We start from the raw sequence: 26127 nt of genomic DNA on the forward strand, positions 1-26127 counted from the left end.
GAGAGAGAGAGAGGGAGAGAGAGAACGGGTAAAGAAGCAGTGAAGGACTGGTGAAGATTTCCCTTTTAAGGTGGCATTGCTTGTGTGTGTGTGTGTGTGTGTGTGTGTGTGTGTGTGTGTGTGTGTGTGTGTGTGTGTCAGCTGGTTTCTCTTAGCTGCTGGTCTAGGGTTTACTAATGTGCTCTCTCTCTCTCTCTCTCTCTCTCTCTCTCTCTCTATGTCTCTGTGTGTGTGTGTCTCTCAATTCAATATCAATTCAATTTCAATTTAAGGGGCTTTATTAGCATGGGAAACATATGTTAACATTGCCAAGGCATGTGAAGTAGATAATAAACACAAGTGAAATAAATTATACAAATTAGCAGTAAACATTACACTCACAAAAGTTACTAAAGAATAAAGACATTTCAAACGTCATATTATGTGCACAAAGTTCAAGTACAAAAGGGAAAGTAAATGGTGTTTGTTCTTCACTGGTTGCCCTTTTCTTGTGGCAACAGGTCACAAATCTTGCTGTGTAATGCACACTGTGGTATTTCACCCACTAGATATGGGAGTTGTGCATCAAAATTGGGTTTGTTTTCTAATTCTTTGTGGGTCTGTGTAATTTGAGGGAAATATGTGTCTCTAATATGGTCATACATTTGGCAGGAGGTTAGGAAGTGCAGCTCAGTTTCCACCTCATTTTGTGGGCAGTGAGCACATAGCCTGTCTTCTCTTGAGAGCCAGGTCTGTCTACGGCGTCCTTTCTCAATAGCAAGGCTATGCTCACTGAGTCTGTACATAGTCAAAGCTTTCCTTAAGTTTGGGTCAGTCACAGTGGTCAGGTATTCTGCCACTGTGTACTCTCTGTTTAGGGCCAAATAGCATTCTAGTTTGCTCTGTTTTTTTGTTCATTCTTTCCAATGTGTCAAGTAATTATCTTGTTGTTTTCTCATGATTTGGTTGGGTCTAATTGGGTTTCTGTCCTGGGGCTCTGTGGTTCTGTTTGTGTTTGTGAACAGAATTCTGCATCTAGAGTCTTAATTTGGTGTTTGTCTCATTTAGTGAATTCTTGGTTGGTGAGCGGACCCCAGACCTCACTGCCATGAAGAGCAATGGGTTCTATAACTGATTCAAGTATTTTTAGCCAGATCCTAATTGGTATGTAGAATTGTATGTTCCTTTTGATGGCATAGAAGGCCCTTCTTGCCTTCTCTCAGATTGTTCACAGCTTTGTGGAAGTTACCTGTGGTGCTGATGTTTAGGCCGAGGTATGTATAGTTTTTTGTGTGCTCTAGGGCAATGGTGTCTAGATGGAATTTGTATTTGTGGTCCTGGTGACTGGACCTTTTTTGGAACACCATTATTTTGGTCTTACTGAGATTTACTGTCAGGGCCCAGGTCTGGCAGAATCAGAAGATCTAGGTGCTGCTATAGGCTCTCCTTGGTTGGTGACAGAAGCACCAGATCATCAGCAAACAGTAGACATTTGACTTCAGATTCTAGGAGGGTGAGGCTGGGTGCTGCAGACTGTTCTAGTGCCCTCGCCAATTTTCTCTCTACACTATTTCTCTACTCAATTCAATTCAAAGGGGTTTATTGGCATGGGAAACATACACTTGTCCCCCCTTGCTGCTACAACAGCCTCCACTCTTCTGGTAAGGCTGTTTCCACTCGATGTTGGAACATTGCTGATATAACAGCCTCCACTCTTCTGGGAAGGCTTTCCACTCGATGTTGGAACATTGCTGCTACAACAGCCTCCACTCTTCTGGGAAGGCTTTCCACTCGATGTTGGAACATTGCTGATATAACAGCCTCCACTCTTCTGGGAAGGCTTTCCACTAGATGTTGGAACATTGCTGCTATGACAGCCTTCACTCTTCTGGGAAGGCTTTCCACTCGATGATGGAACATTGCTGCTACAACAGCCTCCACTCTTCTGGTAAGGCTGTTTCAACTGGATGTTGGAACGTTGCAGCGGGGACTTGTTTCCATTCAGCCACCAGAGCATTAGTGAGGTTGGGCACTGATGTTGGGTGATTAGGCCTGGCTCACAGTCGGTGTTCCAATTCATCTCTAAGGTGTTCGATGAGGTTGATGTCAGGGCTCTGCTCAGGCCAGTCAAGTTCTTCCACACCGATCTCGACAAAGCATTTCTATATGGACTTTGCTTTGTGCGCAGGGGCATTGTCATACTGAAACAGGAAAGGTCCTTCCCCAAACTGTTGCCATAAAGTTGGAAGAACAGAATCGTCTAGAATGTCATTGTATTCTTAAGCATCAAGATTTCCCTTCACTGGAACCTAGGCCGAACCATGAAAAACAGCCCCAGACCTTTATTCCTCCTCCACCAAACTTTACAGTTGCCACTATGCATTGGGGCAGGTAGCATTCTCCTGGCATCCCCCACATGGTTTATAAACATATTTTATACATAATGTTGCTACTACCATCTCTTATGACCGAAAATAGCTTCTGGACATCAGAACAGCGATTAATCACCACAAACTGGACAAAGATGTTTTCTTTAATGAGTCCGACACGAAGGATATCCTGCTCCCAGACCAGGTCCAAATCCTTGTCATTTACATGAAGAAAAGACAGAAATACAGGGGGTGGAGGTCGAGTGAGTAAACTGCCTTCACCATCCGTTCTATTGACCAACGAGCAATCACTGGAGAATAAACTGGATGATCTACGATTGAGACTATCCTACCAACAGGACATTAAAAACTATAATATCTTATGTTTCACCAAGACACGGCTGAACGACATCACGTATAATATAGAGCTGACTGGCTACTCCTGCATCAGCAGGAAAAAGCAGCTACTGAACATCTGGTAAGGGGGTGTGTGTCTATTTGTCAGTAACAGCTGTAGCGCGATGTCTAATATTAAAAACCTCATGATAAACTGTAGACTATCTACCAAGAGAGTTTTCATCTGTATTACTCGTAGCCGTCTATTTACGACCACAAACCGATCTTGAGACTAAGACTGCACTCAACCAACTCTATAAGGCCATAAGCAAACAAGAAAATGATCATCCAGAATTGGCGCTCCTTGTGGCCAGGGACTTTAATGCAGAGAAACTTTTTACCAGCATGTCACTTGCAACCAGAGGGGAAAAAAATCTTGACCACCTTTACTTCACACACAGAGACATACAAACCTCTCCCTCGCCCTCCAAAGCAGGAAGTACCAGTGACTCGCTCAATACGGAAGTGGTCAGATGACGCGGTTGCTACCCTGCAGGGCTGTTTTGCTAGCACAGACTGGAATATGTGCCAGGATTCATCCAAAGGTATACCACCTCAGTCACCGGCTTCATCAATAAGTGCATCAACGATGTGGTTCCCACAGTGACAGTACGTACATATCCAAACCAGAAGCCATGGATTACAGGCAACCGAGCTAAAGGCTAGAGCTGCCGCTTTCAAGAAGCGTGACACTAATCCGGACTCTTATAAGAAATCCTGCTATATCCTCAGACGAACCATCAATCAGGCAAAGTGTCAAAACAAGACTAAGATTGAACCCTACTACACAGGCTCTGATGCTCGTCGGATGTGGCACGGCAAACTATTACTGTCTACAAAGAGATACCCAGCCTGAGCTAGCCATTGATGCGAGCCTACATGACGAGCAAAATTCCTTTCATGCTCGCTTCGAGACATGTAACACTGAAACATGCATGGGAGCACCAGCTGTTCCGGACGACTGTGTGATCACGCTCTCCGTAGCCGATGTGAGCAAGACCTTTAAACAGGTCAACATTCTCAAGGGCGCAGGGCCAGACAGATTACCAGGATGTGTACTCAGAGCATGCGTGGACCAATTGGCAAGTGTCTTCACTGAAATGTTCAACCTCTACCTGAACGAGTCTGTAATACCTACATGTTTCAAGCAGACCACCATAGTCCCTGTGCCCAAGAAAGCGAAGGTAACCTGCCTAAATGACTACAGCCCCGTAGCACTCATGCCGGTAGCCATGAAGTGCTTTGAAAGGTTGATCATGGCTCCCATCAACACCATCATCCCAGAAACCCTAGACTCAATTCGCATACCGTCCCAGCAAATCCACAGATGACGTAATCTCAATCACACTCCACACTACCCTTTTCAACCTGGACAAAAGGAACACCTATGTGAGAGTGCTGTTCATTGACTACAGCTCAGCGTTCAACACCATAGTGCCCTCAAAGCTCATCACTACGCTAAGGACCCTGGGACTAAACTCCTCCCTTTGTAACTGGATCCTGGACTTCCTGGCGGGCCGCCGTAGGGGGTAAGGGTAGGCAACAACACATCTGCCACGCTGATCCTCAACAAGTTCTACAGCTGCACCATCGAGAGCATCCTGACCGGTTGCATCACCACCTGGTATGACTCGGCTTCTGACCGTAAGATGCTACAGAGGGTAATGCGTACTGCCCAGTACATCACTGGGGCCAAGCTTCCTGACATCCAGAACCTATATACTAGGTGGTGTCAGAGAAAGGCCTAAAAATTGCCAAAGACTCCAGCCTCCCTACTCATAGACTGTTCTCTCTGCTACCGCACGGCAAGCAGTACCGAAGCGCCAAGTCTAGGTCCAAAAGGCTCCTTAACAGCTTCTACACCCAAGCCATAAAACTGCTGAATAATTAGTAAAATGGCCGCCTGGACAATTACATTGACACCACCCCCATTCGCTGTTTATTATCTATGCATAGTCACTTTACCCCTACCTACATTTACAAATTACGTCAACTAACCTGTACCACCCCATATTGACTCGGTACTGGTAGCCCCTGTATAAAGCCTTGTTATTGTTATTTTATTGTGTTACTTTTTATTAAATGTTTTACTTTAGTTTATTTCAGAAATATTTTCTTAATTCTATTTCTTGAACTGCATTAATGGTTAAGGGCTTGTAAGGAAGCATTTCACGGTATTTGGCGCTTGTGAAAAATAACATTTGATTTGATTTGTTTGAGATGGTGAAGCGTGATTCATCACTCCAGAGAACGCTTTTCCACTGCTCCGGAGTCCAATAGCGGCAAGGTTTACACCATTCCAGCTGACGCTTGGCATTGTGCATTGTGATCTTAGCTGCTCGGCCATCCAAACCCATTTCATGAAGCTCCTGATTAACAGTTATTGTGCTGACCTTGCTTCCAGAGGCAATTTGAAACTCGGTAGTTGCAACCGAGGACATAAGATTTTTACGCACAACGTGCTTCAGCACTCGGCGGTTTCATTCTGTGTGCTTGTGTTGCCTACCACTTCGTCTAGGAGCCGTTGTTGCTCCTAGACGATTCCAGTTTACAATGACAGCACTTACAGTTGACTGGGGCAATTTGGTGAAATTACTTGTTGGAAAGGTAGCATCCTATGACGGTGCCAAGTTGAAAGTCCCTGAGCTCTTCAGTAAGGCCATTCTACTGCCAATGTTTGTCTATGGAGATTGCATGGCTGTGTGCTGGATTTTATACACCTGTCAGCAACGTGTGCGACTGAAATCCACTAATTTGAAGGGGTGTCCACACACTGCTGTATATATAATGCATTTAGTTTATGTGTTGTGTAAACATCTGGCTATTTATATTAATCAGGAAGTTAAATCTGATACACTCAAACAGTCCACGATGACTAACATGCCCTCCTCTCTCTCCTGTCCAATCAGAAGGCCCGTATTGGACCAGACCGGACCGCATGGAGAAGAAGCTCCTCGCTATCCCAGCAGCCAATACCGTCAAATTTCGTTGCGCTGCCGCTGGAAACCCCACGCCCTCCATCCATTGGCTGAAGAATGGGAAGGAGTTTAAGGGTGAACAGAGGATGGGCGGGATCAAGGTTTGTCAGACAGCCAATCAGACATTAGTAGTCAGAAGTTAGTCGACAGAGGTATACAGAGTTCTTACCAAGGAGGCGTCCCAAATAGCACCCTATTCCCTACATAGTGCACTACTTTTGACCAAGGCCCTATAGAGCAGTACTTTAAGCCCTACTACGGACCCTTGTCAAAAGTAGTGCACTATATAAGAAATAGGATGCCAAGCCAGGTTCAATTCCTACTATATAAGATATATAAGAGTATGAAATAGGCTATTTGAGAATGTTTGAAGCCTAAGCAACCTGCATACACATTGTTTGAAGTACAATAGACCAGCATAGCTACTGTAGTTGGTCAAAGCTGTGTGCTGGAAAACCTTGGTAGGGCATGGGTGGAGTAGGCATTGTGTTGCTCATGTGAATTTCCTTGATTCTTCAGCTTCAGACCAATGCCTACTTCTCACTTAAACATAGTTTTTTGTTTTTCATTTCCATGGTTTTTAGAAGGTCATTTTCTGTTAGAGGAACTGCACACGCTGATTTGTTTTTTGGGCTCCTCAAGAAATGCTGGCAGCCATGACAGATGCCAAACGCGAGTTAGCTTGTGGGTGGGGTTAGCTTGTGGGTGGGGTTGGCTTGTGGGTGGGGTTGGCTTGTGGGTGGGGTTAGCTTGTGGGTGGGGTTAGCTTGTGGGTGGGGTTAGCTTGTGGGTGGGGTTGGCTTGTGGGTGGGGTTAGATTGTGGGTGGGGTTTGATGTGAGTGTTTTTTGGGTGTGTCCTTTCCACCACCACACATCCATCTGTCAGAACCTTGCAGCTGTTTCCTCAATCACAAAAAGCAAACCTCCTGCAGGTTGAGGTCCATAACTACAGGCAGATTGTATGCTGAGATGACAAAGGAAGCTTTGAATAGGTCCGTAGCCTACAGAGTAATACCACAATAATGTATTAGCTAAATGTATGTACACTAAACAAAAATATGAATGCAACATATAAAGTGTTGGTTTAATGAGCTGAAATATAAGATCCCAGAAATGTTCCATACGCACAAAAAGCTTATTTGTCTTAAATGTGGTGCACGAATGTGTTTAGATCCCTGCTAGTGAGAATGTATCCTTTGACAAGATAATCCATCCACCTGACAGGTGTGGCATATCAAGAAGCTGATTAAACAGCATGATCATTACACAAGTGCACCTTGTGCTGGGGACAATAAAAGGCCCCTCTAAAATGTGCAGTTTTGTTTTGAGGCAGTGTGCAATTTGAATGCTGATTGCAAGAATGTCCACCAGAGCTGTTGCCAGATAATTTAATGTTAATTTCTCTACCATAAGCCGCCTTCAACATTGTTTTAGAGAATTTGGCGGTACGTCCAAACGGCCTCACAACCGTAGACCACGTGTATGGCGTTGTGTCGGCGAGCGGTTTGCTGATGTCAACGTTGTGAACAGACTGTCCCATGGTGGCAGTGGAGTTTTGGTATGGGCAGGCATAAGCTACGGACAACGAAAACACAGTTGCATTTTATCGATTGCAATTTGAATGCACAAAGATACCATGAGGAAATCCTACGGCCCATTGTCATGCCATTCATCCGCTGCCATGCACGGCCCGATGTCTCAAGGATCTGTACGCAATTTCTGGAAACTGAAAATGTCTTGGCCTGCATACTCACCAGACATGTTTGGGATGCTCTGGATCGATTTGTAGGACAGCGCATTTCCAGTTCCTGCCAATATCCAGCAACTTCGCACAGCCACTGCAGAGTGGAACAACATTCCACAGGCCACAATCAACAGCCTGATCAACTCTATACGAAGGAGATGGGTCGTGCTACATGAGGCAAATGGCGGTCACACCAGATACTGACTGGTTTTCTGATCCACACCAGATACTGACTCGTTTTCTGATCCACACCAGATACTGACTGGTTTTCTGATCCACACCAGATACTGACTGGTTTTCTGATCCACACCCCTAATTGTTTTTAAGGTATCTGTGACCACCAGATGCATATCTGTCTTCCCAGTGAAATCCATATATTAAGGCCTATTTCATGTATTTCAATGTATTGATTTCCTTACAACAATCTTTGAAATTGTGGCATTTTGAGTTTATATTTTTATAATAGAAGACAGCATTAGAGGAAGGGAGGAAAAGACAACTAATGAAGTAATAAATCCCAAATACTGGAACATGGAACATAAAAGTAGTCAAAAGCCCCAGATTGGGAATCAATAAGGTGGAAATAGAAACAAAAGGACATAGGTGGGGGGAGGTGTGTTGGATGATGCCCGAATGTTTGTGTGATTGGAAAAGTGTGATGAGTTGACTTTTGCCACATTTTGTTACAAAACAGCCTTATTCTAAAATGGTTTAAATAAGAACATTTCCTCTACACAGAATACGCCATAATGACAAAGCAAAAACAGGTTTTTCGAAATTATTATTTAAAACTGAAATACCTTACATAAGTATTTATTCATTTATTTATCTTACCTTTATTTAACCAGGTAGGCCAGATCACCTTTATTTAACCAGGTAGGCCAGATCACCTTTATTTAACCAGGTAGGCCAGATCACCTTTATTTAACCAGGTAGGCCAGTTGAGAACAAGTTCTCATTTACTACTGTGTCCTGGCAAAGCAATGCGACAAAAAACAACACAGAGTTACACATAGGATAAACAAAAGTACAGTCAATAACACAGTATGTATACAGTGTGTGCAAATGGAGTAAGGTGGTAAGGCAATAAATAGGCCATAGTAGCGAGGTAATTACAATTTAGCAAATTAACACTGAAGTCATAGATGTGCAGATGATGATGTGCAAGTAGAAATACTGGTGTGCAAAAGAGTGAAAAAGTAAATAAAAACAGTATGGGGATGAGGTAGGTAGATTGGGTGGGCTATTTACAGATGGGCTATGTACAGCTGCAGCGATCGGTAAGCTGCTCAGATAGCTGATGCTTAAAGTTAGAGAGGGAGATATAGGTCTCCAACTTCAGCGATCTTTGCAATTCGTTCCAGTCATTGGCAGCAGAGAAATGGAAGGAAAGGCAGCCAAAGTGGGTGTTAGCTTTGGAGATGACCAATGAGATATACCTGCTGGAGCGAGTGCTACGGGTGGGTGTTGCTATGGTGACCTGTGAGCTGAGATAAGGAGGAGCTTTTCCTAACAAAGACTTATAGATGACCTGGAGCCAGTGGGTCTGGCGACGAATATGTAGCGAGGGCCAGCCGACGAGAGCATACAGGTCGCAGTGGTGGGTGGTATATGGGGCTTTGCTTACAAAACGGATGGTACTGTGATAGACTGCATCCAGTTTGCTGAGTAGAGTGTTGGAGGCTATTTTGTAAATGACTTCGCTGAAGTCGAGGATTGGTAGGATAGTCAGTTTTACGAGGGAATGTTTGGCAGCGAGAGTGAAGGAGGCTTTGTTGCGAAATAGGAAGCCGATTCTAGATTTACTTTTGGATTGGAGATGCTAAATATGAGTCTGGAAGGAGAGTTTACAGTTTAGCCAGACACCTAGGTATTTGTAGTTGTCCACATATTCTAAGTCAGAACCGTCCAGGGTGCTGATGCTAGTCGGGCAGGCGGGTGCGGGCAGCGATCGGTTGAAAAGCATGCATTTAGTTTTCCTAGAGTTTAAGAGCAGTTGGAGGCCACAGAAGGAGAGTTGTATGGCATTGAAGCTCGTTTGGAGGTTTGTTAACACAGTGTCCAAAGAAGGGCCAGTTGTATACAGAATGGTGTCGTCTGCATAGAGGTGGATCAGGGAATCACCCGCAGCAAGAGCGACATCATTGATATATACAGAGAAAAGAGTCGGCCCGAGAATTGAACCCTGTGGTACCCCCATAGAGTCTGCCAGAGGCCAGGACAACCGACCCTCCTATTTGACACACTGAACTCTATCTGAGAAGTAGATGGTGAATCAGGCGAGGCAGTCATTTGAGAAACCAAGGCTGTTGAGTCTGCCGATAAGAATACGGTGGTTGACAGAGTCGAAAGCCTTGGCCAGGTCGATGAAGACGGATTGCATAGCGGAGAAGGTACGGTGGGATTCGAGATGGTCAGTGATCTGTTTGTTCACTTGGCTTTCGAAGACTTTAGAAAGGCAGGACAGGATGGACGTAACAGTTTGGGTCTAGAGTGTCAGTTTGGGTCTAGAGTGTCTCCCCCTTTGAAGAGGGGGATGACCGTGGCAGCATTCCAATCTTTGGGAATCTCGGACGATACGAAAGAGAGGTTGAACAGACTAGTAATAGGGGTTGCAACATTGGCAGCGGATAATTTTATAAAGAGAGGGTCCAGATTGTCTAGCCCAGCTGATTTGTACGGGTCCAGGTTTTGCCGTTCTTTCAGAACATCAGCTATCTGGATTTGGGTGAAGGAGAAGCAGGGGAGGCTTGGGTAAGTAGCTGTGGGGGGTGCAGAGCTGTTGGCCGTGGTTTGGGTAGCCAGGAGGAAAGCCTGGCCAGCCGTAAGGAAATGCTTATTGAAATTCTCGATTATTGTCGATTTATCGTTGGTGACAGTGTTTCCTAGCCTCGGTGCAGTGGGCAGCTGGGAGTTAGAGCTACAGGATGCAAATATCTGTTTGAAAAAGCTAGACTTTGCTTTCCTAACTGACTGTGTGTATTGGTTCCTGGCTTCCCTGAAAAGTTGCATATCCCGGGGACTATTTGATGCTAGTGCAGTACGCCACAGGATGTTTTTGTGCTGGTCGAGTGCAGTCAGGTCTGAAGTGAACCAAGGGCTATGTCTGTTCTTAGTTCTACATTTTTTGAAAGGGGCATGCTTATCTAAGATGGTGAGGAAATTCCTTTTAAAGGACAATCAGGCATCCTCAACTGACGGGGTGAGGTCAATATCCTTCCAGGATACCTGGGCCAGATCGATTAGAAAGGCCTGCTCGCAGAAGTTTTTTAGGGAGCGTTTGACAGTGATGAGGGGTGGTTGTTTGACCGTGGACCCGCTGAGATCCTGATTGAAAACAGCAGAGGTGTATTTGGAGGGCAAGTTGGTCAGGATAATATCTATGAGAGTGCCCATGTTTACGGATTTAGGGTTGTACCTGGTGGGTTCCTTGATGATTGTGTGAGATTGAGGGCATCTAGCTTAGATTGTAGGACGGCCGGGGTGTTAAGCATATCCCAGTTTAGGTCACCTAACAGAACGAACTCTGAAGATAGATGGCGGACATTCAATTCACATATGGTGTCCAGTATTCAGACCCTTTGCTATGAGACTCAGATGCATCCTGTTTTCATTGATCATCCTTGAGATGTTTCTACAACTTGATTGGAGACCAACTGTGGTAAATTCAATTGATTGGATATGATTTGGAAAGGCACACACCTGTCTATAAAAGGTCCCACAGTTGACAGTGCATGTCAGAGCAAAACCAAGCCATGAGGTCGAAGAAATTGTCCATTATGCTCTGAGACAGGATTGTGTCGAGGCACAGATCTGGGGATGGGTACCAAAACATTTCTGCAGCATTGAAGGTCCCCAAGAACACAATGGCCTCCATCATTCTTAACTGGAATAATTTTGGATCCTCCAAGACTCTTCTTAGAACTGCCTGGCCGCCCGGCCAAACTGAGCAATCGGATGGGTACCAAAGGGCCTTGGTCAGGGAGAACCCGATAGTCACAAAGCTCCAGAGTTCCTCTGTGGAGCATACTCTGAGTTGTCCTTATGCTAGGTCCGGATCTGGCTATGCCAAATGGCTGTGGGCTACACTAGTTCATTTAGCAGACAAGACTTGCTTAGAATTCTGTAGCATTATTTTATATTATTTTATAGTATGAAGAATACAATTGATCATAGCAGATAGAAAATAGAAAGGATATTTTCTCCAAAAGATTTGAGGGAGTGCGCACATGTGGCTATTCTGTGTTGAGCAGTTAACAAAGCATGAGGAACTACTATATATTTAATTTAAAGTTATTTATGCAACTTTAGTTGTGATACAAATGTTGGGCTATATGTTTATATTTTTTATACATTCTAAGACTGCATGATGCGACTCTAATGATGACCATGAAAGGCATGAGCTCTTTTTTGTGCACGCTGCACACACTTCATCAGTCTCTCATTCACAATATGACAAGCACTTGATAATGCCTCAAATTTCCCGCCAGCATCCCCTTTGTGTGTCCGCAATGCCCCCTAAAACAAATCCATGCTTTTTGCAGCCAATGGTCGTTGTACACTTGGGCAGAATCTAATACTGAACATTTCCTTCTCCCTGCTGCATGCTCCAAGCACCACTCACTCAAATGGCTCTGTCAGGTGATCAGGTCTTTCTCACAGGCTACAAGTGAAGACAGACACATCGGGGACACAACTGCACATGTCCTTATCCAATTCAGAGGTGCATATTGAAGATATTGGAAGAACTGTCCACATTTACTTTTCGTCAGCCAACAAGATGAGTAGGCCTAATGAACAGCAAGAGCACTAGCTTATGTCAATCTACTATCCCCGATAGTACAAAAGTTGACCAATTCTATTCTGTGTGAGAAATAATTATTCCAAACATAGTCTGGGCCAGTTGTGGGATAGATCCCAAATTAATACAACTTTTGCAAGCAATGTGGCTGACACAACAGATCAGAACATTTAGCTTAAAATGTTGATAAAGTATTAGGCTATTTCTTCTATAAACACGAAATGTTCCATTAGCGGGAAAACGCCCCTCTCTAAAGTGACCACAAAGTAATGCTTTGTTATAAAGGTACATTCTTCTAGTGAACATTATCTTCCTCCAACTTGAACCTCATGTGCTACGTTTGTTACACCTGTTGTGAAGGGGATTCATTTTAAGAAGTTATTTGGCCACTTTAGTTGTGATACAAACCTTATTAAAACATATAGGACTATGGGCTAGGCTACATGAGGTGTGATACTAACCTAATTAAAACATATAGGACTATGGGCTAGGCTACATGAGGTGTGATACTAACCTTATAGGACTATGGGCTAGGCTACATGAGGTGTGATACTAACCTTATAGGACTATGGGCTAGGCTACATGAGGTGTGATACTAACCTTATAGGACTATGGACTAGACTACATGAGGTGTGATACTAACCTTATAGGACTATGGGCTAGACTACATGAGGTGTGATACAAACCTAATTAAAACATATAGGCCTATGGACTAGGCTACATGAGGTGTGATACTAACCTTATTAAAACATATAGGACTATGGGCTAGGCTACATGAGGTGTGATACAAACGTAATTAAAACATGGGCTAAAACATATAGGACTAGGTGCTAGGCTACATGAGGTGTGATACAAACCTAATTAAAACATATAGGCCTATGGACTAGGCTACATGAGGTGTGATACAAACGTAATTAAAACATGGGCTAAAACATATAGGACTATGGACTAGGCTACATGAGGTGTGATACTAACCTTATAGAACTATGGGCTAGGCTACATGAGGTGTGATACTAACCTTATTAAAACATATAGGACTATGGGCTAGGCTACATGAGGTGTGATACAAACCTTATAGGACTATGGGCTAGGCTACATGAGGTGTGATACTAACCTAATTAAAACATATAGGCCTATGGACTAGGCTACATGAGGTGTGATACAAACCTAATTAAAACATATAGGCCTATGGACTAGGCTACATGAGGTGTGATACAAACCTAATTAAAACATATAGGACTATGGGCTAGGCTACATGAGGTGTGATACAAACCTAATTAAAACATATAGGCCTATGGACTAGGCTACATGAGGTGTGATACAAACGTAATTAAAACATGGGCTAAAACATATAGGACTATGGGCTAGGCTACATGAGGTGTGATACAATCCTAATTAAAACATATAGGACTATGGGCTAGGCTACATGAGGTGTGATACTAACCTTATAGGACTATGGGCTAGGCTACATGAGGTGTGATACTAACCTAATAGGACTATGGGCTAGGCTACATGAGGTGTGATACTAACCTTATAGGACTATGGACTAGACTACATGAGGTGTGATAGACAGCCTACAGGGAGGAGGAGACAGCCTACAGGGAGGAGGAGACAGCCTACAGGGAGGAGACAGCCTACAGGGAGGAGACAGCCTACAGGGAGGAGACAGCCTACAGGGAGGAGACATCCTACAGGGAGGAGACAGCCTACAGGGAGGAGACAGCCTACAGGGAGGAGGAGATCGCCTACAGGGAGGAGACAGCCTACAGGGAGAGACAGCCTACAGGCAGAGACAGCCTACAGGGAGGAGGAGACAGCCTACAGGGAGGAGGAGACAGCCTACAGGGAGGAGACAGCCTACAGGGAGGAGGAGACAGCCTACAGGGAGGAGGAGACAGCCTACAGGGAGGAGGAGACAGCCTACAGGGAGGAGACATCCTACAGGGAGGAGGTGACATCCTACAGGGAGGAGGAGACATCCTACAGGGAGGAGGAGACATCCTACAGGGAGGAGGAGACAGCCTACAGGGAGGAGACATCCTACAGGGAGGAGGAGACATCCTACAGGGAGGATGAGACAGCCTACAGGGAGGAGACATCCTACAGGGAGGAGGAGACATCCTACAGGGAGGAGGAGACATCCTACAGGGAGGAGGAGACATCCTACAGGGAGGAGACAGCCTACAGGGAGGAGACAGCCTACAGGGAGGAGACATCCTACAGGGAGGAGACATCCTACAGGGAGGAGACAGCCTACGGGGAGGAGGAGACAGCCTACAGGGAGGAGGAGACATCCTACAGGGGGGAGGAGGAGACATCCTACAGGGAGGAGGAGACATCCTACAGGGAGGAGGAGACAGCCTACAGGAAGGAGGAGACAGCCTACAGGGAGGAGGAGACATCCTACAGGGAGGAGACATCCTACAGGGGGGATGAGACATCCTACAGGGAGGAGGAGACATCCTACAGGGAGGAGACATCCTACATGGAGGAGGAGACAGCCTACAGGGAGGAGACATCCTACAGGGAGGAGACATCCTACAGGGAGGAGACAGCCTACAGGGAGGAGGAGACAGCCTACAGGGAGGAGACATCCTACAGGGAGGAGGTGACATCCTACAGGGAGGAGGAGACATCCTACAGGGAGGAGACATCCTACAGGGAGGAGGCAACAGCCTACAGGGAGGAGGTGACATCCTACAGGGAGGAGGAGACATCCTACAGGGAGGAGGAGACAGCCTACAGGGAGGAGACAGCCTACAGGGAGGAGACATCCTACAGGGAGGAGGAGACAGCCTACAGGGAGGAGACATCCTACAGGGAGGAGGAGACATCCTACAGGGAGGATGAGACAGCCTACAGGGAGGAGACATCCTACAGGGAGGAGGAGACATCCTACAGGGAGGAGGAGACATCCTACAGGGAGGAGGAGACATCCTACAGGGAGGAGACAGCCTACAGGGAGGAGACAGCCTACAGGGAGGAGACATCCTACAGGGAGGAGACATCCTACAGGGAGGAGACAGCCTACGGGGAGGAGGAGACAGCCTACAGGGAGGAGGAGACATCCTACAGGGGGGAGGAGGAGACATCCTACAGGGAGGAGGAGACATCCTACAGGGAGGAGGAGACAGCCTACAGGAAGGAGGAGACAGCCTACAGGGAGGAGGAGACATCCTACAGGGAGGAGACATCCTACAGGGGGGATGAGACATCCTACAGGGAGGAGGAGACATCCTACAGGGAGGAGACATCCTACATGGAGGAGGAGACAGCCTACAGGGAGGAGACATCCTACAGGGAGGAGACATCCTACAGGGAGGAGACAGCCTACAGGGAGGAGGAGACAGCCTACAGGGAGGAGACATCCTACAGGGAGGAGGTGACATCCTACAGGGAGGAGGAGACATCCTACAGGGAGGAGACATCCTACAGGGAGGAGGCAACAGCCTACAGGGAGGAGGTGACATCCTACAGGGAGGAGGAGACATCCTACAGGGAGGAGGAGACAGCCTACAGGGAGGAGACAGCCTACAGGGAGGAGACATCCTACAGGGAGGAGGAGACAGCCTACAGGGAGGAGACAGCCTACAGGGAGGAGACAGCCTACAGGGAGGAGGAGACAGCCTACAGGGAGGAGGAGACAGCCTACAGGGAGGAGACAGCCTACAGGAAGGAGACATCCTACAGGGAGGAGACATCCTACAGGGAGGAGACAGCCTACAGGGAGGAGACAGCCTACAGGGAGGAGGAGATCGCCTACAGGGAGGAGACAGCCTACAGGGAGGAGACAGCCTACAGGGAGGAGACATCCTACAGGGAGGAGGAGACAGCCTACAGGGAGGAGACAGCCTACAGGGAGGAGGCAGCCTACAGGGAGGAGGAGACAGCCTACAGGGAGGAGGAGACAGCCTACAGGGAGGAGGAGACAGCCTACAGGGAGGAGACAGCCTACAGGGAGGAGGTGAAGGCTCTGGCGGAGTGGTGTCAGGATAATAACCTCTCACCCAACGTCAACAAAGCAAAGGAGCTGATCTTGGACTTCAGATGGAGCACGCCCCCATCTACATCGACGGGACCCCAGGGTAGAAGTTGAAAAGCTTCAAAGTTCCTCTGCGTACACGTCACTGACAATATGAAAATGTCCACCCACACAGACAGTTCTGTGAAGAAGGCGCAACAGCGCCTCTTCAACCTCAGGAGGCTGAAGAAATTTCAGTCCTGGCCAGACATAAACTCCTAAATACCTGGTAGATACCAGAGTTTGCTGTAGTCCGGGCCAGACATAAACTCCTATATACCTGGTAGATAGCAGAGTTTCCTGTAGTCCTAGCAGACATAAACTCCTATATACCTGGTAGAGAGCAGAGTTTCCTGTAGTCCTGGCAGACATAAACTCCTATATACCTGGTAGATACCAGAGTTTGCTGTAGTCCTGGCCAGACATAAACTCCTATATACCTGGTAGATACCAGAGTTTGCTGTAGTCCTGGATAGACATAAACTCCTATATACCTGGTAGATACCAGAGTTTGCTGTAGTCCGGGCCAGACATAAACTCCTATATACCTGGTAGAGAGCAGAGTTTCCTGTAGTCCTGGCAGACATAAACTCCTATATACCTGGTAGAGAGCAGAGTTTCCTGTAGTCCTGGCAGACATAAACTCCAATATACCTGGTAGAGAGCAGAGTTTCCTGTAGTCCGGGCCAGACATAAACTCCTATATACCTGGTAGAGAGCAGAGTTTCCTGTAGTCCTGGCCATACATAAACTTCTCATTCCCATGCTATGCTGACCACTGTAGCCAGGTATGTAAAACTCTAAATCTCTCTGACTTCAGAGTAAAGCTGCTTAATCAGTTAATTCTCTGTGGAATCTGTATGTTGATTGGCTGAATGGATTATAACGATGGGGACATTAATACCGCTCAGCCTCCTGGTTCACTAAAGGTTGCATCCTCACTTTGCACAAACCACCTAAATGGACTGAAGTCTGAAGAGAGAATACAACTAAATTGCAAATTACAGCATTCAGGACATTGTAGTTGCTGATATTTCTGTTTTGCTGTTTTAGTCAGGGCTGTTTTAGTCAGGGCTGTTTTAGTCAGGGCTGTTTTAGTCAGGGCTGTTTTAGTCAGGGTTGTTTTAGTCAGGACTGTTATCATCAGGGCTGTTTTAGTTAGAGCTGTTTTAGTCAGGGCTGTTTTAGTTAGGGCTGTTATCGTCAGGGCTGTTTTAGTTAGAGCTGTTTTAGTTAGAGCTGTTTTAGTCAGGGTTGTTTTAGTCAGGGCTGTTTAGTCAGGGCTGTTTTAGTTAGGGCTGTTTTAGTCAGGGCTGTTTTAGTCAGGGCTGTTTTAGTCAGGGCTGTTTTAGTCAGGCTGTTTTAGTCAGGGCTGTTTTAGTCAGGCTGTTTTAGTCAGGCTGTTTTAGTCAGGGCTGTTTTAGTTAGAGCTGTTTTAGTCAGGGCTGTTTTAGTTAGGGCTGTTATCGTCAGGGCTGTTTTAGTTAGAGCTGTTTTAGTTAGAGCTGTTTTAGTCAGGGTTGTTTTAGTCAGGGCTGTTTAGTCAGGGCTGTTTTAGTCAGGGCTGTTTTAGTCAGGGCTGTTTTAGTCAGGGCTGTTTTAGTCAGGCTGTTTTAGTCAGGGCTGTTTTAGTCAGGCTGTTTTAGTCAGGCTGTTTTAGTCAGGGTTGTTTTAGTTAGAGCTGTTTTAGTCAGGGTTGTTTTAGTCAGGGCTGTTTAGTCAGGGTTGTTTTAGTCAGGGCTGTTTAGTCAGGGTTGTTTTAGTCAGGGCTGTTTAGTCAGGGTTGTTTTAGTCAGGGCTGTTTAGTCAGGGTTGTTTTAGTCAGGGCTGTTTTAGTTAGAGCTGTTTTAGTCAGGGTTGTTTTAGTCAGGGCTGTTTAGTCAGGGTTGTTTTAGTCAGGGCTGTTTAGTCAGGGTTGTTTTAGTCAGGGCTGTTTTAGTCAGGGTTGTTTTAGTCAGGGCTGTTTTAGTCAGGGCTGTTTTAGTCAGGGCTGTTTTAGTCAGGGCTGTTTTAGTCAGGGCTGTTTTAGTCAGGGCTGTTTTAGTCAGGCTGTTTTAGTCAGGGCTGTTTTAGTCAGGGCTGTTTAGTCAGGGCTGTTTTAGTCAGGGCTGTTTAGTCAGGGTTGTTTTAGTCAGGCTGTTTTAGTCAGGGCTGTTTTAGTCAGGGCTGTTTTAGTCAGGGCTGTTTTAGTCAGGGCTGTTTTAGTCAGGGCTGTTTTAGTCAGGCTGTTTTAGTCAGGGCTGTTTTAGTCAGGCTGTTTTAGTCAGGGCTGTTTAGTCAGGGCTGTTTAGTCAGGGCTGTTTAGTCAGGGTTGTTTTAGTCAGGCTGTTTTAGTCAGGGCTGTTTTAGTCAGGGCTGTTTTAGTCAGAGCTGTTTTAGTCAGGGTTGTTTTAGTTGGAGCTGTTTTAGTCAGGGCTGTTTTAGTCAGGGTTGTTTTAGTCAGGGCTGTTTTAATCAGGGCTGTTTTAGTCAGGGCTGTTTTAGTCAGGGTTGTTTTAGTCAGGGCTGTTTAGTCAGGGTTGTTTTAGTCAGGGCTGTTTTAGAAAATCTGATGCGTATGTATTTAATACACGATGGTAAGTTATACAGAGAAAGGTTCTTCTGAGACTTTTACCCACTTCACACACAAACGCACACGCACACGCACAAATACAGCAGCATTACCACGGCACAAAGCTTCACACATCTACCTCATAAGAGGAGCCATTGACTGCAGTTTGACTCCTCACACACACAGTGGGTTGTTGGGAGGGGGAGGAGGCAGGGCTGGCGGTGGGGCAGGGGCGAGGTAAGGGCGAGGCAGGGGGAGGAGGGGAGCTTGTTTGAGAGAAGAAGGGGGCTGAGGCAGAGAGGAGGGGAACCGGGGGCAGGAGAGGGGGTATGGGGCCAGAAGGGGTGGGGTGAGGGGGGCAGAAGATGGGGGGGGGGGGGGGTATAAAAAACATTTGCCAGCCTGTACTGTGCCTGGGCTCTGTTACCATGCAACTGAGAAAAAACACTCTCCATAATATTTACACTGCAGCATTATTTTCCACCCGGGCCTCCAACAGAAAGAGAGACAGAAGAGCAGAAAGAGAGAGAGAGAGAGAGGAGCAGAAAGAGAGAGAGAGAGAGGAGCAGAAAGAGAGAGAGAGAGAGAAGAGCAGAAAGAGAGAGAGAGAGAGAGAGAGAGAGAGAGAGAGAGAGAGATAGAGAGAGAAAAGAGCAGAAAGAGAGGGAGAGAGAGAAGAGCAGAAAGAGAGGGAGAGAGACAGAAGAGAGGGAGAGGAGATATGGAGAGCAAGAAGAGAGAGAGAGCATTCTTCTCCACAATTACAGAACTATAAATGACTGACTGGCGAAGTGATCTATCTCTCTAGTGTTACCCAGTCTACAGTAGGGCTTAAACGGTTCTACCCAGAGTGGGGTTTAAACGGTTCTACCCAGAGTGGGGTTTAAACGGTTCTACCCAGAGTGGGGTTTAAACGGTTCTACCCAGAGTGGGGTTTAAACGGTTCTACCCAGAGTGGGGTTTAAACGGTTCTACCCAGAGTGGGGTTTAAACGGTTCTACCCAGAGTGGGGTTTAAACGGTTCTACCCAGAGTGGGGTTTAAACGGTTCTACCCAGAGTGGGGTTTAAACGGTTCTACCCAGAGTGGGGTTTAAACGGTTCTACCCAGAGTGGGGTTTAAACGGTTCTACCCAGAGTGGGGTTTAAACGGTTCTACCCAGAGTGGGGTTTAAACGGTTCTACCCAGAGTGGGGTTTAAACGGTTCTACCCAGAGTGGGGTTTAAACGGGGTAGGGATTAACTCTCTCTGCATAAGGTTCCATCGCAGCGAGGTAATGTGAAGCGTTCCATCCTGTGACATCACTCACTCTCTTAGTCACTATGACCTTCTAGCTGAGTTCATGTCAGGGTTACTACACTGTAGTAACAGTACTACACAGGGACAGTTTATAATGTACACTGGGTTATATATTATCATCATGTTTCCACTGAGCTGTCAAATCATTTTTGCCTTCAAGACACCAGTCACAACAATACACTACCTCTCTATATTTCTCTCCTCTTCACAATAAGCAGCGAAGTTTAGCCCCTCTGGCTGTTTCTGTCTAGTTTTAATATTCTCAAATACCAGACTGCTGTCTCTGTCTCTCTCCTGTCTCTGTCTCTCCCGTCTCTGTCTCTCTCCTGTCTCTGTCTCTCTCCTGTCCCTCTCCTGTCTCTGTCTCTCTCCTGTCTCTGTCCCTCTCCTGTCCCTCTCCTGTCTCTCTCCTGTCTCTCTTTTATCTCTGTCTCTCTCCTGTCTCTCTCCTGTCTCTGTCGCTCTCCTGTCTCTCTCCTTTCTCTGTCTCTCTCTTGTCTCTCTCCTGTCTCTCTTTTATCTCTGTCTCTCTCCTGTCCCTCTCCTGTCTCTCTCCTGTCTCTCTCCTGTCTCTGTCTCTCTCCTGTCTCTCTTTTATCTCTGTCTCTCTCCTGTCTCTCTCCTGTCTCTGTCTCTCTCCTGTCCCTCTCCTGTCTCTCTCTTGTCTCCCCTGTATTTGTCTCTCTATTGTTTCTCTCTTGTCTTTGCCATGTTAGCCAATCCTCTTTTTCTCCTTTTTGTTTTTCATCCACAGTCTTATGTTGAACCCCCATGCTAACCATGCCTCACCCACTTCCCTGTCTAACTCTCCCCTCTCTTCCTCACCCCCTTCCCTCTCCCCTCACCCTGCTTACTTACACCCTTCCCTGTCTACCTCTCCCCCTCTTCCTCACACCCTTTCCTGTCTGCCCCTCCCCGTCTTCCTCACACCCTTCCCTGTCTGCCTCTCCCCCCTCTTCCTCACACCCTCCCCTGTCTGCTGCCTCTCCCCTCTTCCAACCCCCTTCCCTCACCCCCTCTTTACCTCCCATCCCTCTCTTCGCCCTCCCTGCCTTACCCCCTCTCTCCTCCCTCCCTGCCTTACCCCCTCTCTCCTCCCTCTCTGCCTTACCCCCTCTCTCCTCCCTCCCTGCCGTACCTCCTCTCTGCTTCTCCCTCTCTCCTCCCTCCCTGCCGTACCTCCTCTCTGCTTCTCCCTCTCTCCACCTCAGCTAAGGCACCAGCAGTGGAGTCTGGTGATGGAGAGTGCTGTCCCTTCAGACCGTGGGAACTACACCTGTGTTGTACAGAACAAGTACGGCACCATCACCCACAGCTACCAGCTAGACGTACTAGGTAAGACACCACCACAGCTAGACGTGCTAGGTAAGACACCACCACAAATAGACATGCTTGGTAAGACACCACCACAGCTAGACGTGCTAGGTAAGACACCACCACAGCTACCAGCTAGACATGCTAGGTAAGACACCACCACAGCTAGACGTGCTAAGTAAGACACCACCACAGCCAGACGTGCTAGGTAAGACACCACCACAGCTAGACGTGCTAGGTAAGACACCACCACAGCTAGACGTCCTAGGTACGACACCACCACAGCTATCAGCTAGATGTGCTAGCCACCACAGCTAGACAAGCTAGGTAAGACACCACCACAGCTAGACATGCTAGGTAAGACACCACCACAGCTAGACGTGCTTGGTAAGACACCACCACAGCTAGACATGCTAGGTAAGACACCACCACAGCTAGACGTGCTAGGTAAGACACCACCACAGCCACCAGCTAGACATGCTAGGTAAGACACCACCACAGCTAGACGTGCTAAGTAAGACACCACCACAGCTAGACATGCTAGGTAAGACACCACCACAGCTTCCAGCTAGACGTGCTAGGTAAGACACCACCACAGCTAGACGTGCTAGGTAAGACACCACCACAGCTACCAGCTAGACGTGCTAGATAAGACACCACCACAGCTAGACGTGCTAGGTAAGACACCACCACAGCTAGACGTGCTAGGTAAGACACCACCACAGCTACCAGCTAGACGTGCTAGGTAAGACACCACCACAGCTACCAGCTAGACGTGCTAGGTAAGACATCACCACAGCTAGACGTGCTAGGTAAGACACCACCACAGCTAGACGTGCTAGGTAAGACACCACCACAGCTAGACGTGCTAGGTAAGACACCACCACAGCTAGACGTGCTAGGTAAGACACCACCACAGCTAGACGTCCTAGGTAAGACACCACCACAGCTACCAGCTAGACGTGCTAGGTAAGACATCACCACAGCTAGACGTGCTAGGTAAGACACCACCACAGCTAGACGTGCTAGGTAAGACACCACCACAGCTAGACGTGCTAGGTAAGACACCACCACAGCTACCAGCTAGACGTGCTAGGTAAGACACCACCACAGCTACCAGCTAGACTTGCTAGGTAAGACGCTCCAACAAGATGTCATAATTTGGGAACTGATAGATTCATTGACTTCAGTTCATATTGTCACATGGTATCAAAGTCATCAGAATCCATACTACACCTGTGTGTTTGTGTTCTGCTGACAAACCTCCTGCCCCTCTCACTTCTCTGGCCCATTCAGAGCGCTCCCCTCACAGGCCCATCCTCCAGGCAGGTCTTCCAGCCAATCAGACAGTGGTATTGGGCAGTAATGTGGAGTTCCACTGTAAGGTGTACAGCGATGCCCAGCCTCACATCCAGTGGCTGAAGCACATTGAGGTGAACGGATCCCGGTATGGTCCCGACGGTGTCCCATACGTCAACATACTCAAGGTGGGTGGGACTTAACGGTCTGCTGAATCAATCACACCTGACTTCTTGTCAGCTAGAGCAAATCAGATCTGACTTCCTGTCTACTTGGTCAATCAGACCTGACATCCAGATTGACTTGGACCAATAAGAAGAGACACTAGATTAAACTCTAGTATTACTCTTGTCTGTAGTAGCTGTGAGGCAAGAAGGGATACATTGAGTTGACCTCTAACCTTCTTCATACAAGGTTAGGATGAGGTCATGGGGAGAGTAGTTTTAGTTTGGTGTTCAGTTGATAGTGTGATGTTTCTTTAAAGGATTATAGAGACTGGTCTCTCTCCTTAGTCTTCTAGTTTGTTTAGCATGTATAGTTCTGTAACAGAGCAGTAGTCTGGTGATCTAGAAGAGAGCATGCAGGAATCCTCTCAGGGGACAACACCCTTCCTTCCCACCAGAGTGTTTTAAAAACAGATTTTATTTGAACTCAGAGAAAGAGACTCCCAGAGAAATAAAGAATTTGGCTTTCTCATTTTGGCACCGAGGGAATAAAACAATCATCTGGTTTGGACTAAAGTTAACTAGTGTGGTGGCGGCAGGGAGGCAGGGAGAGACGGCTGTTAACCACCCAGACTCTGATGTGCTGTGTCGCCTCGTCTGAGAGAGGGAGGAGGAGGAGAGGAGGAGGAGAGAGGGAAGGAGGGAAGAGGCACTCGAAAAAGCCACCATGGAAAAACTGAGCGGAAGAACAAGGGGAAGGGCAGAGTCAGCAGAGAGAGAGAGAGAGAGAAGTAGGAGAGCTGAGAGAGCGAGAGAGAGAGAGAGAAGTAGGAGAGCTGAGAGAGAGAGAGAGAGAGGGAGAAGTGGGAGAGCTGAAAGAGAGAGAAAGAGACAGTGACAGAGACAGAGTGAAAGACAGAGAGAGAGAGAGGACAGAGAGAAAGACAGAAGTAGGATGTGAGCAAGAGAGAAAGAGAGAGAGAGAGAGAGAGAGGACACAGAGAGAAGGAGAGCTGATAGTGAGAGAGAAAGAGAGAAAGAGTGAGATAATTAGAAGTGTGTGAGAGAGAGAGAGAGAGAGAGAGAGAGAGAGAGAGAGAGAGAGAGAGAGACAGAGACAGAGAGAGGGGACAAAGAAAGGGGGGGGCAGAGAGAGAGGGGGCAGAGAAAGAGTGAGAGGACAGAGAGCGCCTCGGCTACCCAGACCACGGCTCCACACTATTTTCATCTCCACATAATTGAAGCAGTCTGGGACTGGCCCCACCACAGGCTGTAGAGTTGATCTGGGACTGGCCCACCACAGGCTGTAGAGTTGATCTGGGACTGGCCCCACCACAGGCTGTAGAGTTGATCTGGGACTGGCCCCACCACAGGCTGTAGAGTTGATCTGGGACTGGCCCCACCACAGGCTGTAGAGTTGATCTGGGACTGGCCCCACCACAGGCTGTAGAGTTGATCTGGGACTGGCCCCACCACAGGCTGTAGAGCTGATCTGGGACTGGCCCCACCACAGGCTGTAGAGTTGATCTGGGACTGGCCCCACCACAGGCTGTAGAGTTGATCTGGGACTGGCCCCACCACAGGCTGTACATCTTACAACTATGACTGATGGGGTGGTCTACTGACATCCTACAACTATAACTGATGGGGTGGTCTACTGACATCCTACAACTATAACTGATGGGGGGATCTACTGACATCCTACAACTATAACTGATGGGGTGGTCTACTGACATCCTACAACTATAACTGATGGGGGGGGATCTACTGACATCCTACAACTATAACTGATGGGGTGGTCTACTGACATCCTACAACTATAACTGATGGGGGGGTCTACTGACATCTTACAACTATGACTGATGGGGTGATCTACTGACATCCTACAACTATAACTGATGGGGGGGGTCTACTGACATCCTACAACTATAACTGATGGGGTGGTCTACTGACATCCTACAACTATGACTGATGGGGGGGGATCTACTGACATCCTACAACTATAACTGATGGGGTGGTCTACTGACATCCTACAACTATAACTGATGGGGTGGTCTACTGACATCCTACAACTATGACTGATGGGGGGGGGGGGGTCTACTGACATCCTACAACTATAACTGATGGGGTGGTCTACTGACATCCTACAACTATGACTGATGGGGTGGTCTACTGACATCCTACAACTATAACTGATGGGGGGGATCTACTGACATCCTACAACTATGACTGATGGGGGGGGGGGGTCTACTGACATCCTACAACTATGACTGGGGTGATCTACCGACATCTTACAACTATGACTGATGGGGTGGTCTACTGACATCCTACAACTATAACTGATGGGGGGGTCTACTGACATCCTACAACTATGACTGATGGGGGGGATCTACTGACATCCTACAACTATGACTGATGGGGGGGTCTACCGACATCCTACAACTATAACTGATGGGGTGGTCTACGGACATCCTACAACTATAACTGATGGGGGGATCTACTGACATCTTACAACTATAACTGATGGGGTGGTCTACTGACATCCTACAACTATGACTGATGGGGGGGATCTACTGACATCCTACAACTATGACTGATGGGGGGGTCTACCGACATCCTACAACTATAACTGATGGGGGGGTCTACTGACATCCTACAACTATGACTGATGGGGGGGATCTACTGACATCCTACAACTATGACTGATGGGGGGATCTACTGACATCCTACAACTATAACTGATGGGGTGGTCTACTGACATCCTACAACTATAACTGATGGGGTGATCTACTGACATCCTACAACTATAACTGATGGGGGGATCTACTGACATCCTACAACTATGACTGATGGGGTGGTCTACTGACATCCTACAACTATAACTGATGGGGTGGTCTACTGACATCCTACAACTATGACTGATGGGGGGGGGGATCTACTGACATCCTACAACTATGACTGATGGGGTGATCTACTGACATCCTACAACTATGACTGATGGGGTGGTCTACTGACATCCTACAACTATAACTGATGGGGTGGTCTACTGACATCCTACAACTATAACTGATGGGGTGGTCTACTGACATCCTACAACTATAACTGATGGGGTGGTCTACTGACATCCTACAACTATGACTGATGGGGGGGTCTACTGACATCCTACAACTATAACTGATGGGGAGGGATCTACTGACATCCTACAACTATGA

General features: G+C 47.1%; 1 protein-coding gene across 1 annotated transcript in view; it reads left to right on the plus strand.

Moving 5' to 3' along the window:
- Positions 1-26127, plus strand: part of LOC139383385 (fibroblast growth factor receptor 3) — a 206028-nt gene that overhangs the window by 114431 nt on the left and 65470 nt on the right. Inside the window, 3 exon segments of the mRNA XM_071127909.1 lie at positions 5654-5823; positions 21350-21473; positions 22749-22939. Coding sequence (XP_070984010.1) covers positions 5654-5823; positions 21350-21473; positions 22749-22939 — 485 coding nt within the window.

This window comes from Oncorhynchus clarkii, chromosome 25 (assembly GCF_045791955.1).
Source record: "Oncorhynchus clarkii lewisi isolate Uvic-CL-2024 chromosome 25, UVic_Ocla_1.0, whole genome shotgun sequence".
Classification (NCBI taxonomy): domain Eukaryota; kingdom Metazoa; phylum Chordata; class Actinopteri; order Salmoniformes; family Salmonidae; genus Oncorhynchus; species Oncorhynchus clarkii.